The sequence below is a fragment of the Prunus avium genome, chromosome 2, assembly GCF_965620075.1.
Source record: "Prunus avium chromosome 2, drPruAviu1.hap1.1, whole genome shotgun sequence".
Classification (NCBI taxonomy): domain Eukaryota; kingdom Viridiplantae; phylum Streptophyta; class Magnoliopsida; order Rosales; family Rosaceae; genus Prunus; species Prunus avium.
Genome location: NC_142285.1, coordinates 5,054,519 through 5,070,009, shown reverse-complemented (window position 1 = coordinate 5,070,009; position 15,491 = coordinate 5,054,519). Strand labels below are relative to the sequence as shown.

General features: G+C 36.3%; 2 protein-coding genes across 4 annotated transcripts; both read right to left on the bottom strand.

Annotated features, from left to right (window-relative positions):
- Positions 1-1,312: 1,312 nt before the first annotated feature.
- On the bottom strand, positions 1,313-8,258 carry LOC110769590 (integrator complex subunit). 3 transcript variants are annotated; one of them, XM_088249640.1, is made up of 12 exons: positions 7,686-8,258; positions 7,246-7,430; positions 6,722-7,120; positions 6,404-6,618; positions 5,566-5,895; positions 5,187-5,397; positions 4,857-4,949; positions 4,655-4,746; positions 3,924-4,041; positions 3,677-3,762; positions 2,947-2,998; positions 1,313-2,841 (listed from the first exon to the last, which is right to left on the bottom strand). In XM_088249640.1, the coding sequence occupies exons 2-12, from the start codon at positions 7,252-7,254 to the stop codon at positions 2,335-2,337; spliced, it is 2,112 nt and encodes a 703-aa protein (XP_088105766.1). In that variant the 5' UTR covers positions 7,255-7,430; positions 7,686-8,258; the 3' UTR covers positions 1,313-2,334. The 3 variants fall into 3 exon arrangements, with proteins under 3 accessions (XP_088105766.1, XP_088105768.1, XP_088105767.1); XM_088249642.1 differs by having other exon boundaries at positions 1,313-2,676; XM_088249641.1 differs by having other exon boundaries at positions 7,246-7,283.
- A 588-nt stretch (positions 8,259-8,846) lies between these two features.
- Positions 8,847-13,237, bottom strand: LOC110769585 (aspartic proteinase 36-like). Its single transcript, XM_021973594.2, has 10 exons — positions 12,911-13,237; positions 12,359-12,488; positions 11,984-12,237; positions 11,650-11,877; positions 11,047-11,209; positions 10,771-10,844; positions 10,574-10,670; positions 9,904-9,970; positions 9,581-9,652; positions 8,847-9,414 (listed from the first exon to the last, which is right to left on the bottom strand). The coding sequence occupies exons 1-10, from the start codon at positions 13,159-13,161 to the stop codon at positions 9,242-9,244; spliced, it is 1,509 nt and encodes a 502-aa protein (XP_021829286.2). The 5' UTR covers positions 13,162-13,237; the 3' UTR covers positions 8,847-9,241.
- Positions 13,238-15,491: the final 2,254 nt, after the last annotated feature.

Sequence of the window (15,491 nt, the reverse complement as noted above, 5' to 3'; positions counted from 1 at the left end):
GTGTGCTTTTTTTCGTGTCGTGTGATTCTCAATATTGTAATGGGTTGTGTTCGTGTTGGTTATTTTTCACCCGTTAACTTAAAGGGTTGTATCGCATCAACCCATTAAAAAAAGCATGTTGACACGAACGGCAAATATGACTCGTTTACCAAGTCTAACAAAATGATGAAGATTGGAGCAATGCTCTTATTTTTGTCAACTTTCTAAAGGTCTATTACGAAGCCACATTGAAGATGAGTCTTTCTTTACATTCGGCTTCCCACACCATCTTTCATGACTTGATTGCAATGGAAGGTAAAATTGAGGATTTGGTCATGGGAGATTATATGATGGAAATTGAAACCCACACTTCCAAGCCAAGGTATTGAATGATATGACACAAAGCATGAAGAAAAAATTTGAAAAGTATTGGGGTAACATAGATAAAGTGAATCAACTTTTGTTGGTAGCACTTGTGCTTGATCCTTGATTCAAGTTGAGCAACTTAGAATTTGTATTGAAGAGTCGATATGAAAGATCGGAAGATTCTATTAAGAAGAAGAATGAGGTGAAATTATAATAAAACTCTATGAAGAGTATGATATCCCACAACCAACACCCACTCATGAATCTAGCGCTACTAGTGCCGATATTAATACTAGTACCACTAGCATGGACCAAGGGGAAAGGAAAAGAAAGCAATTGGTGGAAAATTGGGTAAAAGAATCTCAATCAAATGATGTTGAACCAATCTTATTGAAAAAATAGTTCTCGACTTTGATATTTTGAAGTGGTGGAAATTGAATGGGGTTAAATATCCGGAATTGTCACTTTTGCAAAGAATGTAATTGTCATCCCGGTATCAACAGTAGCTTCGGAATTATGCTTTAGCAAGAGTGGTTGAGAAGTCAATTCCTTTCACCCTTCATTGACTCCTACGATTGTGGAAGCCTTAATTTGTGCTCAAAATTGGTTAAAATCCAATGAAATCTCCTCTTTAGAGTATAAGCCAACTATTCAAGAGATGTAGTTTTATGAATCGATTAAATCAATTACTAGTTTCTGTTTTAATGTGATTTAATGATGCATGTATAATTGCCTAATGTTTTAGTATGTTTATATTTATATTTTGTAGATCTTAGAAGCTCATTGGCACCAAACAATTCAACCCATGCTACTTTCCAGTGAGACCGAATTAGAGGTATGGATATGAGAATTGGATTGTCATTAAGTCACGTCTTCATGATTGAATTATGTAAATTCACAACCGATGGTGTTACTTGGTTTATCAACTCACAAGGCTTGAATCGAATATCAAATTGAGCTTTCACAGAGAACATTGAGGTTTCATTCCAGCAAGTTGAATTTCTGTCTAAGCAATCCAACTTACAACCCAACAACAAAATCTTGCTGGAATTGCTTAGACAGAAATTGACTAATAGTCAATATTCTTTTGACCAAAAGATAAAGCACAACTTTTCTAAGATCTTCCTCATTGACCATCTTGAATAAATTACAAACCTTTAGGTCCCAATCAACATTACTCTGCTGAGAGACATCAAGGAGATGGAATAAAGGAAAAAGGACTCAAATATGAGTCCAGGAAGAGATAAGCTCACTGTTACCAACGGTTCATTACCATTACAAAGTAGATCTCTAGCCTCCGAAATTTCTTTCCAGGTTGCAGAATGTCCAGATTTAATAGGAGCAGCGAAAGAGTGATGAAACAAATAAATTTTTCATACAAGTTGAACTCACCATTTTTGAGGCAATTAAGAACATTCCAACCCAATTTTGTAAGAGCTGCAAGGTTAACGGATTTCCTTCCAAGCAATAGGAGGGGCCCTATGTCCATCCTTTCTCCAGAAAAATTACCGAGACAAATTATCAGCAATATTAGAGGAAATCTGGGGAAAGGATGGAAATAGGGGCCCTATTTGCAATAGGAGCTGCAGTAAGTTAACTTGCCAAGAAGAGAATTTCCTCTGAGCAGTCCAGGAAATTCGAGGTATTAAAGGAGTCCTTCCGCTTCAGGATATTATTTATTCCAAGATGCCTTTCCAAAGTAACTTTATGTTGTATTTGCAAAAATTGGACCAATTGTTGTCGGCAAGCATTAGAAACATTTTTGGAAAAAAGGAAAGTCGACTTATGGAAACTAATCCTTTGTCCAGTTGCTGAAGCAAAGAGAGGTAGTAAGGTAGAAATCCTTCTGGCAGCCTTCACTGTCGCCTTTGCAAAGAAAAGTAGCAATATATCATCGTACATACAGTAAACTATGCATGTTGCCAGTCCAATCCTAGTCACCAAACATGGCCGATAAGAATTGCATGAAACAAGTGAAATTCCTTTCATCTAAACGCCATCTAGAACACTACCTATAGCTTCAAAAATAATGGAGGCCAAACTTTCATCAGCAGTACTAATAACAGTGCTTGTTGTTCTGACTTCTATAAGAGCTTGGTTGGGATCATGGACATGTACTAGAGAAGCACTTTCTGATTCAGAACCAAATGCATCGCTAAGCGTTGCCTTGATGCCCCTGTTTGATAACACAACCAAAAGCTTCTCCAAATCAGGTGAACCCCAGTGTACCAGCGGTCTACTCTCTGAGGACTCTTGATTGCCAGTGGACAACCGTTGTCTGCCCTGATCTACGCAGAGCTCTCCCTTTAACCTTGTCATATTAATATTTTCCTGTTTCAAGTTCCTCCAATTAAACTGGGAAGCTAAGTCTGTTGCAATCTCTAGTTCTGAATTGTCCTTCAAGCTTGGTATACGTAACGTTTCATTAACGCAGTAGTGAAAGGTCGAGCATGAATTTGATTTCAAAGAGCTAATCTGCTTCAAATCTTTAGGTAGCTATTTTGAGCAGAAAATAACAGGGGACTTATTAAAGAGATGAAATCTAATATATAAACAAGGAAAAAAAATCTTGATTATACAAATAGAACAAAATGGAACTACCAGAACAACTTTTGGTTGCAATATCTTCAGCAACGGTTCAACATTCTGCAACCTACAAAAAGCAGATATCCCGATAGAAGTAGTTAAGTTGAATTCAGAAGTTGCTTAACGTTTCAAAGGAGTTGTTCAACGGAGTGATAAGGGGAATTAACATATTAAGAACCTAAATAGAAAATTACATGCTAAATCTTGTTTTTTGGTTGAAATTTGTGTTCTTTTTTGGGTAGAAAGTTGCCTGCTAAGTGTCAAGACAAGCTAGTAGTTACAAAGCAGATAACTTGTACACAAAAGCCCTTCTAAAATGAAAACAGAACAATATAACTGATATGCCTTCTGACTAGAAAAAAAATACTAATTTTCAAACATGCAAACAGCTGTCAGTGCCACAACTTCACACGTTACTCACATTTGGAGCCCAAAGGCCGCCGATACATTTATGATATTAGCATGTCAGAGAACTCTATACGCCCAGCAAACCTTCATCTGGTACCATTGCCCCGTCACTCTGCCCACTAAAACCAGTGGTTTCCACTCCAATCATCCATCATTTCACAATTTCATGAGGTTGATCCCTATGGTTTGCATTTATACTTTCAAACGTTCTGTGGAGTGTAATCCACATGGGTTGGTGCTTATAATGGTATTTTGTTGTTGTTAAGATTGCCACATTACAATAATATGAATATATCAAAATGTTGTGTCAGTTTCAAGAAAAGAAGACAAACCCTACCTTATGCCAGAGAGAAATGAGCATTCAAGAACCTTCATTTCCATTGGCTTGAAAGGCAAGAGAGCCAGATCAACATCCGGTCCACTCTGCAAATCAAGCAGTAACAATTTAAGCATATATAGTTTCCATCCAGACACAAGGTAAAGATGCTTTCTTAAACTTTTTTTTTTTTTTTTTCTGAGAACTTCCTTGAACTATTTATGCACACATGTGAAGTTCAACAGCCAGTGAAAGTATGTAGTAGCACCTCAAGAATGAGTAGAGAGTTTTGATCCCCAGACCAGCGCTGGAGCAAATGGACAGCAGGACCGAGCCGTAGACTCCAGTGAGGAGAGAAAACTATGCATGGTTCCTGCCAATTCATTCTGTCACAAATGTCAATTGTTTGGGAAGGGCTTAGATAAGATAATTACCATACAAGTTGCTATTAAAACCCAAGATGACTGCTAAGTGTTGTGTAATTGTGCATCTTTATCACAACTCACAAGTATTCTTACTTTTCTTTTATTTTTTCTTTTTTCTTTTGGTATACATTGATTTCTGATTAATATCCCCAGAAGGACAGAAAATACACTGCTTCCTGTCTTTTCCCCTTCCACTTTTAATCATGACAAATCTCATAATAGGTGAGCAACAACATTTGGGCTATATGAAGCAGATAGTTTCCCCATGTTTGGCTTAGGAATGAAGAAAGGAAAAGATAATAATATAATCAAGGTCCCCAACTTTCCATTTTTTGGTTATTAATGAAAACGAAAAAAAATAACTGAGTTTCATCCCAAACTTTGTCCACAAAAGAGGTGAGATTGAAGTGATAGTTGGCTGATAGACACAAAACTTGATAAAATCAGCCAAATCGAAAGCCATTAATCTATGCAAATCTCATTTAAGCTAAGGTATATAAGTTCTGAATATTGACTCCACAACAGTGACCATGAAGAAATATTCTAAAATAAGAAAGACAAATGTGGAACTCACAATAATTTAGGTGAATGAACTGCCGGAAACACATGAAGCTTCTTCTCATGTACAAGCTTGGCATGTGCAAACAATGGCTCACCAGAAAAAAGCTGCAAGACCAATTAAAAAAGAGTGACTGCAATGTCTTAAGTTGGCAATTCTAACAATTAAATGAAATCTCCAAGCACAATGTGATGAATAATAAGCTCAATATTTTTACCTTTTCTTGCCGCTGTTTGCATAGCCATTCAGGTATGATGTTGGAGAAAGCCAAGAATTCTTCAGCTAGAGAAGAAATAATATACATAGGAACCTGAAACAAGACAAGAATTCCACATATGCTCCATTATATGCCATAAAAGTAACACTTTGCCACATTTCTGTATAAAAGATTATTATGTCTCAGCAGGTAACTAATAACCTCTAAAATTTTATAGAACTCCTGTTAAGCATTCATCTTCAAGAGAAATACAATTAGTTAATTTCGATACTTCCGGTAGGACTTAAAGCACTGAAGCAAGTAAGCAAAAGACAAAAAATTTAGAGATACCTTCAAAGTTGAAACATCTAGTGAAGTTGATATCTGTTCTAACAGCAGCAGAACAATTCCCAGTCGACTAATGGGAATAAGGACTGAACCTCCAGCTTTCACGGAATCAATGACACAGGAGCATATAAAAGTTAGCTTGTCCCTTTCCTCCAAACCCTCATCAACATTAAGTAAGGACTTGGCCAGCTCTTGACAATCATTTTCATAATTTCTGCGCACATCAATTCCAATAGTTTAAAGATTTGATTTTCACATTTTGAGGATATTGACTTAGAAAAGTTAAAACCTTTATACCAATAAAGAACAAATCTGGCAAATTTATCAAACCTCATAAAATAAAATATAAAAAAAGATGGTAAATGCTATGTAAGCGTAATACCTGAGAGATGACCGATTGCAAGTAGTTGGAATGGAGTTATCATAGCCACTCTCAACATCTTCCGTAGCATCCGAGAATGAGAAATCTGAATATATTATTATATCATTCCCTCGAAGAGCATTGTAATCAAAATTCATTGCATGAGCAGAATCAAAGATGGAACTTGAAATAAAGCCAACGCCTCCCTTGGGACCATTTATTGTCCAATTACAAGAGCCTATTTCTAAACCCGAACTGAATGCCTTTATGATCAATGTGCTGTTGTAGCAGATTTCCTCCGCATATTTAAGTCTCAGAACCTTCTGCATGCAATCCTTCACATCAGCTGCACTGAGAAGTAGAAGCAATCTCTATTACATTCTCATATAGAGAAACTTGCTATATAGATATTTCAGACAATATGAGGGGTAAAAAACAACCAAGTATATTAGTCAGACAGTGTTACATCCAGATATGTCAATTTGAACCACATCCTACTAACCACCTGAAAAATAGCTCAGACTGAAGTCTAGTAACATAACATGTCAGACTGTCTGGCAAGAGAACATTTCCTTGATCTACACCCTAAGGAAATTTCATAGATTCAAAGTTAGGAAAATGTCAAAGAAATTTAGCTCCTTCTCCATCACCTGCCAATGGAGAAGCTGACGATGACAGCAATTCCAGATCACAAATTTATAAAGAGGTTATCTATCTAGAGGAAACATGTCCAAGTGCAACAGTACGCGTAACAAGACTCTTTAATTAGATACAACTTTCTGGCAGTTGGCATGTTCCACCAGGAAAATCTAATCATGAAACAAACAACATTAACTATTTGGGTGGAATATTAATTTACCTGTACAAGGAAAGCCAACCACCCAGTTCTCCCCCATCTTTGCCTAAAGCTACCTCTTTCAATGAAGACGGAAGAAGCGTAAGGTCTTCCCACTTCATCCACTGGGGAAAAGACGACTCCTCAGGTCCAAAAAACTGTCTGATTTCCAGATGCATTGAAACAAGATCCTCCATCATAAGCTGTCCAAGTCTTGCTGTTGCTTCAGTCACATATATCTGACACATTTTAAGCACCAAAAAAAAAAACTACTAAAACCAGATTCAATTTGGCGGAAACGTCAGAAATCAAAGTTAACAACTAATTCCTAGATGTATTTACCTTAGCAGAAAAACCCTTCATTCGAGTAAGAAATGGTAATCCTAGCATACCCGTTGGACTTGATATCAATACCACATCAATAAACGAGACATTCCACAGGTGCAAGTTCTTGACAGTTTTGTACCAAGGCTCTGCATAAATTAAATCATCGGCATCCAGGGGCTTTTCGACTTTTTGTCTCTTCCAAACCATAGGCTCCTCCAAATCTGAAGAATCACTACGGTTTGGGCAACTGGGATTCTCTTTATCTAAGGAACTAGCTTTTGAACTAGTAGGAATAGGGGAGAAGATTGTAAGAGCTGAAAGGTCTAATGGGCAATCCATTAAAATGCTAAAACCACATATGTTGAGTATGTGACATGGTGGGAAATGGTAACCACCACCTTTGCTCAAGCAGGACTGCAAAAACAAAATAAAAAACAGAATCATAAAAATAACGTATAAAAAATAATCCCCACAATTTTTTTTTTAATATTTATATATGAATAATCCATATGTACGTAAATATTGACAAAGAAACTTACAAACTTCATTGGCAACACACGAACACCAGAGCTTTACCCTGCAACAATAACTTCTAATCATTCATGAAGAGAAAAGAGATTTAACTCTTGGGTGCTGAGGCTGTATATTAAACTAGGATCCTCCATTCACATTCACTTGAAAACCTTTTTTTTCTTCTTTTGGGAAATAGTCTCAAACTATAAACCTAAACAAAGCAATGAGGGTAAATTATGAAGTTCATCAACCAATGAACTAAGTAGTAAATAGGAAATCCCAGTGAGCCCTATAATGCAACGACAATCAATGTTCAACATAACCAGGAATTAATACTATAATCTTATTCAAAGCTAACCCTGAACATACCAAAAATTGATTTGGGTATTAATGATTCAATAGCTGAAGCAAAGTAGAGGAAAAAGAAACAAAAGAATAAGGAGGAATGAGGGCAAAGTTAAATTACTTTTGAATCAGAACCCCCAATTCTGCTCTGCTCTGCCTTAGGATATTTCGGCAATAAGCAGTCAGCCAAGTCGGCCAAGCAAGGGTGGTCAAGTGACCCCCCAACGCCATAAACCGCCGCCTGAGCCAAATTTCTTGAGCCCCGGACTGCTGGAAGTCTAGGCAAGCATTGCCCCCCAATTATTCGACGTTTTGCCCCAATGAGCCAACAGGCACTTGTCAAAAAAAAAGAGTCTTTGGAAACATCAACATCAAAAGGTGGGGCAGGTTGGGTGGTCAGAAACCATGCTGGTTTGCTGTTGAAGGCAGGGAGGGCTTTAGTCAATCGGCTCTCATGGCGGAAGCATAAGCAATACAACAGAATAGAGGTGGAATCTGAATGTTCGTGCTATTGGAAGGGAATCAGATTTTTAGGTTTAGGGAGCCTGGATTTCTGCTGGATTTCTGCTGGAATTTAAATTGTCCAATAACAAGTTAGAGAGCGGGAGAGAGAGTGGAAGTTTTAATTGTAACGATGTTGATTTGTTTTGAAGAGATTAGGGTTGGAGCAAAATAGCCTCTTGACACTCTCACATGCGCGCCAATCAGTTTTTTTTCAAAATTAATATATATATATATATATATATATATATATATATATATTATATTATTATTTTTTTCTTTCTGTTTTAGCTTTAATTATTAAAACAAAAGTATAAACAGAGCAAAAGAGTAGGGTTTTTTTTGTAATAAAAAAATACAATAGATAGTCTAAAATATAGATGAGGGAAATTTCTCACACACACGCGTGAGGGTTCGAACTATACGAGTCTAGGCTCTTTTCCATTGTTTTAAATTTCTTATTTAAATGATTAGTTAATTACCTTTTTATCTTCAGGAAATTAAATTGTGGTCTTTTAACACTTTAATTAATCAAGGGTATTTTAGGAGTTTTAGAAAGTTTCACCAAAAGAGGAACCCTTCTCCCCTTTAGATGTAGATAAAGCTTGCATTGTGAAGTGGCTGCAGCAAAATGAAATTTTGCTTTGCTCACTGTGAACTTTTCCATAAAGAAAGTGATTAGCTAATGCATAACAGGGTCTATTTTGTTAATTTGTTTTTCACCTAGATGAAATCCAACAGAGGGCCAATCTTGAAATGCCCTTCTATGAAGATGCTGTAGTTAGTCTAAATCTGGCATGTATAATGTATGAAATGAATAACTTTATCAATGTCATTTACAATGGTGCCAATCAAGCTAAGGAAATCTGTACCTCAATGTGCCTCAAATGAAGAATTAATAGTCCTAACCAAAAACAGAAAATAAAAATTTGGCAAAAAATAAAAACAGAAAATAAAAAAAGACCAAATCTGCTCCACAGTGAGCAGCTACAAACAAACTGCCAGACTGCTGTAAAACTGCTTGTATGATCTTGCTGAACTCATGAGAAACTCCAGAATAGCGCGCAAAGTATTGTCAAACAAAGAATGGTAAGAGACCTATTGCACAATATGTGCAATGAGCTAATCTCATCCCTGAGAAACAATCCTGTCACGTAGGCCAAACGCCTATAGGTGCTACAAGAATGGGAAAATGTAAATGACTGATATGTGAACAAGGAAAGCCACCATGCTTATCGGTACGAGTTTGAAAGGCTCGCTGCATGCTGAACTGGTAACGTTTATGGACCCTGCATTAACAGATGCAGTTCCTCTGCTAGTATTTGTAGAGACATTGACTGACGTTGAACCTGAGAGAAACATTCATACACATACAATCAGAATGCAGGATAGAAACTCCATTGTTTTTCTCCTGTTTTTGTTTTCTACTTTTTTTGTAGTTTTCGAATATGATTTTCGCGGTCGGAGAATTGTGTGACGAACTTGGAATAAGAAATAACTAATATCCCTACTTACAATCATATTGAGTCCAACCAATCCGTTGATTGGCCAAATCATAGACAATGATTTTGTCTTTCAGGATGAGGTCTGCGAAAGAGGACGACAATTGATGTAAGTGTTCTTTTAGTGAAAAGATAACTCAATAACAAAACACAAAACTAAACAAGCAGATAAGAAAATGTACTACATTTGGAAAGGTTGAAAGTTCTGAACTACTAAAGTAAGGCATTAAAAAGAATTTGATAAGAGAAATGATGACTGATCATCAAAATTTTAGCCTGTTAGAGAATGGTGTTTGAACAAACTTAGCTAAATAAATTTGAATTTATTTATCATACCGCCCAATACAGTTACATCTTGACCGTCACTTTTCTGGATGCCAATGCACCATACTTCATCACCATTCTGGAACAAAGAGAAGAAAAAAAATTCCCTATTTCAGTTCAAGATGCAGGATTTAAATAAAAAAAACAGTTACACAGTTATAGGATAAAACTTGATTTCATTAGGGAAGGGTAAAGCTTTGTTCGAATGATGTGCAGTTTGAAAAACTTTGAAACAGAAACCGCAGCCAAGGACAGAAGCAGAGAAAGAAAGCGCCAAGGAAGAGATATCTAAGAACATACTGTAATTGGAAAATGTACCATATTTCTGTAGATGGAACATTCTTAGAGATTCCTATAGCCTAATGCAAGTTAGTCCTGCTTAAAATGATTTAGACGTCAAAGTCTGTCTATTTTGAAGGAAACCAAACAAAAGTTGACAGAATCAGGAACATATTGTTTCTTCCACACTAATATGGTGAAGCTGAAATGTTTAGTCCATGCTTTAATCTTATCATACAGTCTACAGAAAGCCAAACTAGCTTAAAGAGTAGACAGAAGCAAATTGTACAGCAAAAGAAGTTGTTCATCACAATTTCAGACTAAATGAAAACATCTGCACAAGCTTTTAACACTTGAAAATCAGGGGAAGAAATAAATAAGAAGTACGGAAAAATAAACTCACTACAGTATTCTGCTGCAAAAGGTAGTCCTCCGGTCTTAGAATCATGGATGCATTACTAGCAAAGTTCAAGTTAACTTGAGGAAATATACCAGTGGTGCTGAATGGAGAAAAACACACTTTAAGAATTACAATTGAGCTGAAATATTAGCAGCCCTCAAACGTTGAATCAACTGAGATAAAATATTCAAAATGTGAACCTGGATGTGACTATGTAGCATTGTTCTCCCTGGGAGGTAACAGGGGTCACGGATTGTGAGACAGCGCTTGTTATCTGCAAAGAAACCAATAACATGTTATTCACCTTTTGTTTCACTTCCTCAGCCATCTATTAAAATCAAACAACAATCCAGCTTTAATTTTCCCAAAAGACTTAATTCAGGTTGAAAGTATAAAAACTAAAAGTAGAGATCAAGAATCACCAGAAGTTAAATAGATCAGTTAAACAGTGAAGTTTTTTTTAAACAGAAAATTACAGCATTGACAAAAGGATCATATGCATCTTGTGCAAGGTATGCCAAAGTTGTCCCAGAATCAACTATTGTTCCTTGGTTGCTTGATGTTGAAAAAACTGATGAATCAATGGCTAGCGTCTGGCCGTTAACACTAATGCTCTCCAGATTTAAGTTATAATGAGGCCTGAAATTCCGAGCATCCCAGTAGATTTAGTTAAAGTTACAGCAGCCAAGCTTTATATGATTAAAAAATCATATGCGTTACAAAATGAATAGGGAAAAGGTAGCATAACATCCAACATTTCAAAATAGAATTGAGAGAGGGCCAAGCTTTTGCTGCAATTAAGTGCTAGTTCACATGTTAAGGTCTGCAATTATTTTCACCCTCCACTGAAATGTATTCATTTAAACTGTACTGTTCTGGCAACATGAGTAGTTCAGGTTACTAGTTTGTGTTAACAAGTCTTAAAATTCAAACTAGAAAATAGCTATAGGTTACAACCTAAAAAAGATACGTCTGCAATGATGCATGTGAATATAAGTTTTAGTCATGTTGTAGAGCTCACAATAGTTCCATTTAGTTTCACAAAATATAAAATGATACTTGTACTGCTCTACACATACTGATTTTGGACAAGCGGGCTATAAACGATGTTAGGATCCACGATCTCACCAAGAACCAATATCCCCCCACCAGTGTCATCTCCTTTCAAGCAGTGGGAAAATACTTTTGGTGCTACTCCCTGTGAAGACAGCTGTGAGATGACAGAAATTTCCTGCTGTCCAAATCCAAAAATCCCATCAACTGCTCTATCTGTTTTCTGCAAGACCCCGGAAGCTAAGGTGCTACACCTGTTTCAAAATTCACCATTTGAGGCTTTGTTCAAATCAAAAAACAATCACGCACGGAAATAAGACTGTTGTTCTTAACTATAGGGAAGAATACATCATATATTACCCAAAAACAATGTTAGCTGAAGAGTTTGAGGTGCCAGACTGATCACCGCCAGCTGTGTCAAAATGCAACAAGTCTGATACATAATAGCCCGATGTTTTACTGCCATCTCCGTACTCGAAAGCATAAGTACACTGCTTATCGTTTGCATCACAGCTAGAATCTTGTGTCTGAATTCCAAGGGAGCATATTTTATCAGAACAAGAGACCAATGAGGCAGTTGGTGAGCTTTTAGGGTCAAAAGATTTCAGCTGAATCTGCATGAAAACCAGAGGATCATATCACTCATTCAGAAACTTCAGCAGTATGTTTTCCCTCCTGATTATGTTTTAAAACTTGACAAGATTTAAATTAGGATAAAGGAAGAGGTGAGTTTACTTTAAGTCCAGTTGATTGGGGGCAACCATTGCAGGAATTGCAACCAACCCACAAAATATCACTTCCAGTATCAATCTGCACATAAAACTCTGTTGCAGGTGTACCCAAGTTCACACTTGTGAAATAAAGCCTAAATCCAAAAAAAAAATTAAAAATGATCTCTGAGTAATGATATGATTATGTCCCTTTATGATTACTCCAGAACCAAATCATCTACCAGTCTGATAACTTAAACAAAAATACAAGTAAAAGAGAAGAAAACCCAAAAGGGTAAAAAGAAATCATCTCTATGAAGAAATTGACCTATTCAATGATTGGCTTTGAGTCAATGATGATATAATATGTTTGTTTAATTACTACAACTCTTCAACTAACATTGTTAAGACGTGGACATCAAATGAATTGTATTGTTTAATCATGACTTATTCAAAACCAAGACGTGGACTAACTAACATTATTTACATAATTCTAACAAAACATGTTATGTGACATTTGCAAGGAAAAGCATTAATCATACAATAAAAAAATTAAGAATTTGGCAGAAAACTGTACCCAACTATGTATGGATCGAAGGTCCCTCCAACGGGGAAATTGATGACGCCGCCGCCGCCACTAGAGGACTGCTGCAACATCCTTCCATGCCGGACACGGTCTCTAGCTCTGAGTTGACTCAGTTCCACTCTGTGGTTTGTTGGAAAAGCTCTCTCCAGAGTCAGAGTGGCGGGGAAACTGCACAGAACCACCGCAGAAGGCAGCAGTACTGCGGCAGTGATCAAAAGCTTTGCCAGAAAAGTTGCCGCCATTTATATATGTATATCTCTCTCCCTCTCTCCCTCCCGTTTATATAGAGAGAGAGGGGATGTCCAAGTCTCTCCCAGATACAACCGATAACTGAATTTCAAAATAGGAATGACGTTAGCTTTTATTATTTCATATCTTGAATAAATATTTTAATATTTTAATTAATTTGGTAATCAGCTTACTTCGTTTTTCTTTTTGGACGGCTTTTCAGCTACGATGCTTTTGCTCGGTGTTCACGTAATCATGTTTGACGACCACACTCCACACGCATTCTAATTTCTGTTCAGGTGCCATGTAGGGACAATATTTTGAGGTTCCTTCTCAGGTAGTGTAAATACCACACTAATCCAGAACTCTCACAAGAAAATAGTAGAAGAGAAAAAGGACTCAAAATAATCGGATTCAGTAGGTTTAGAGCATCTACAATCATGCTCTTTATTTTTTAATTAAAATTTAGCTAAAAACATACGCAAGCTATTTTAGGAGCTCTCTATAAAAATTTAACTTCAATCATACTCTCTGGTTTAGAGACTCATAAATGTTATAACTCTTTTTTAATTGGTCAATCTCTATAAAAAAAAAATAAAAAAATAATTAGCATTAATTAAAGGTTATAAAATAAAGCATCATTAAATTATAGGAGTCACTAGGAATCCTTTCTTTCTTCTCAGATTTAGTAGCTCCTAGATGTCTTTTTATTTTAAGCTATCTCCAGCCATGGGCCATATGTCAAATACAGCCTTCAAATAATCCAAAACTCATCTCCAACCATGAGCTAAAAAAAATTTGGCCACATTTGGCCCTTTAGCCCTCTAAGGCCATCTCCAGCCATGGGCCATAGTCCAAATATAGCTCTAAAATAATGCAAAACTCATCTCCAGCCATGGGCCAAAAAAAAATATATGGCCAAATTTGGAGGGTCACATTTGATCATTTAGCCCTCCAACCAGGCCAATTGTAGACCAACTTTGGCCTAGGCCAAAGTTTTTTTGGGGGCCCCATGCATGTATTTTTCAAAAAGAGAAATTATTAAGTGTGTGCAAGAGCACGAAACATCTTGTGCAAATGCATATCCAACAGCCAATATTAAAGGCGCACTGACATCATCAATGACGTCAGCTAGCCATTAGGATAATTATTATTTTTAAATAGCCTTTTTAAATGTTATCAACGTATACGTGTCATATATGGAATATTATCTCTAAATAGTAGTTTAATTAAATCAAACAATTGTGGAATGTATAAGTGTTGTACCATAGTTTTTCTCAAAATAATAAAATATGAATGACCCTAAAATATAGCCCTGCATGGCTGGAGATGGAAAAATTTAGCCCTACACTATTCTTTACAAAAATTAATATTTTGGAGGGCTAAATTTATAGATCTGGACTACATTTAGCCATATGACTGGAGATAGCCTAAGCCATGGGCTATATCCCAAATATAGCCTTATAATAATGCAAAACTCATCTCCAGCCATGGGCTAAACAAAAATTTGGCCAAATTTGGAGGGCCACATTTGGCCCTTTAGCCCTCCAATTAGGCCACATGTAGCCCAGCATTGGCCTAGGCCAAATTTTTTGTGGGCCCCATGTATGTGCTTTTGAAGAAGATAAATTATCAAGTGTGGGCAAGAGCACGAATCATCTCGTGCAAATTCATATGTGTTGACGTCATCAATGATGTCAACTGGATATTATATATATTTAAAAGCCTTTTTAAATGTTTCCAATTCGTGTTGTTTAAGAAAAATTTATAAAAAATTATTGGTCATGACTGTTGGAGGTCAGACCATTGAAACCCATCCTTTTTTTTCTTTTTCTTTTTTATAATAAATGTGGTCACTTTTTTAAATGTTTTCAAGTGTTGTTTAAAAAAAATTATAAAAAATTCTTGGTCATGGAATATTGTCTCTAAATAGTAGTTTAATTAAATTAAATAATACATAGTTATGGAATGTATGAGTGTTGTACCATAGTTTTTCTCAAAATAATAAAATATGAAGGACCCTAAAATATAGCCCTACATGGTTGGAGATGGAAAAATTTAGCCATGCACTATTCTTTAAAAAATTAATATTTTGGAGGGCTAAATTTTTAGCCCTAGACTACATTTAGCCCTATGACTGGAGATGATCTAACTAGGCTACTTGTAGCCCAATGTTGGCCTAGGCCAAATTGTTTTGTGGGCCCAACACATGTGCTTTCCAAGAAGAAAAAGTATTACACGTGGGCAAGAGCGCGAAACATTTTGTGCAACTGCATATCCAATAGCCAATATTAAGGGCACAGCTAGCCGTTAAGTGCTTTTTTTATAAATATTTTCAAATTCG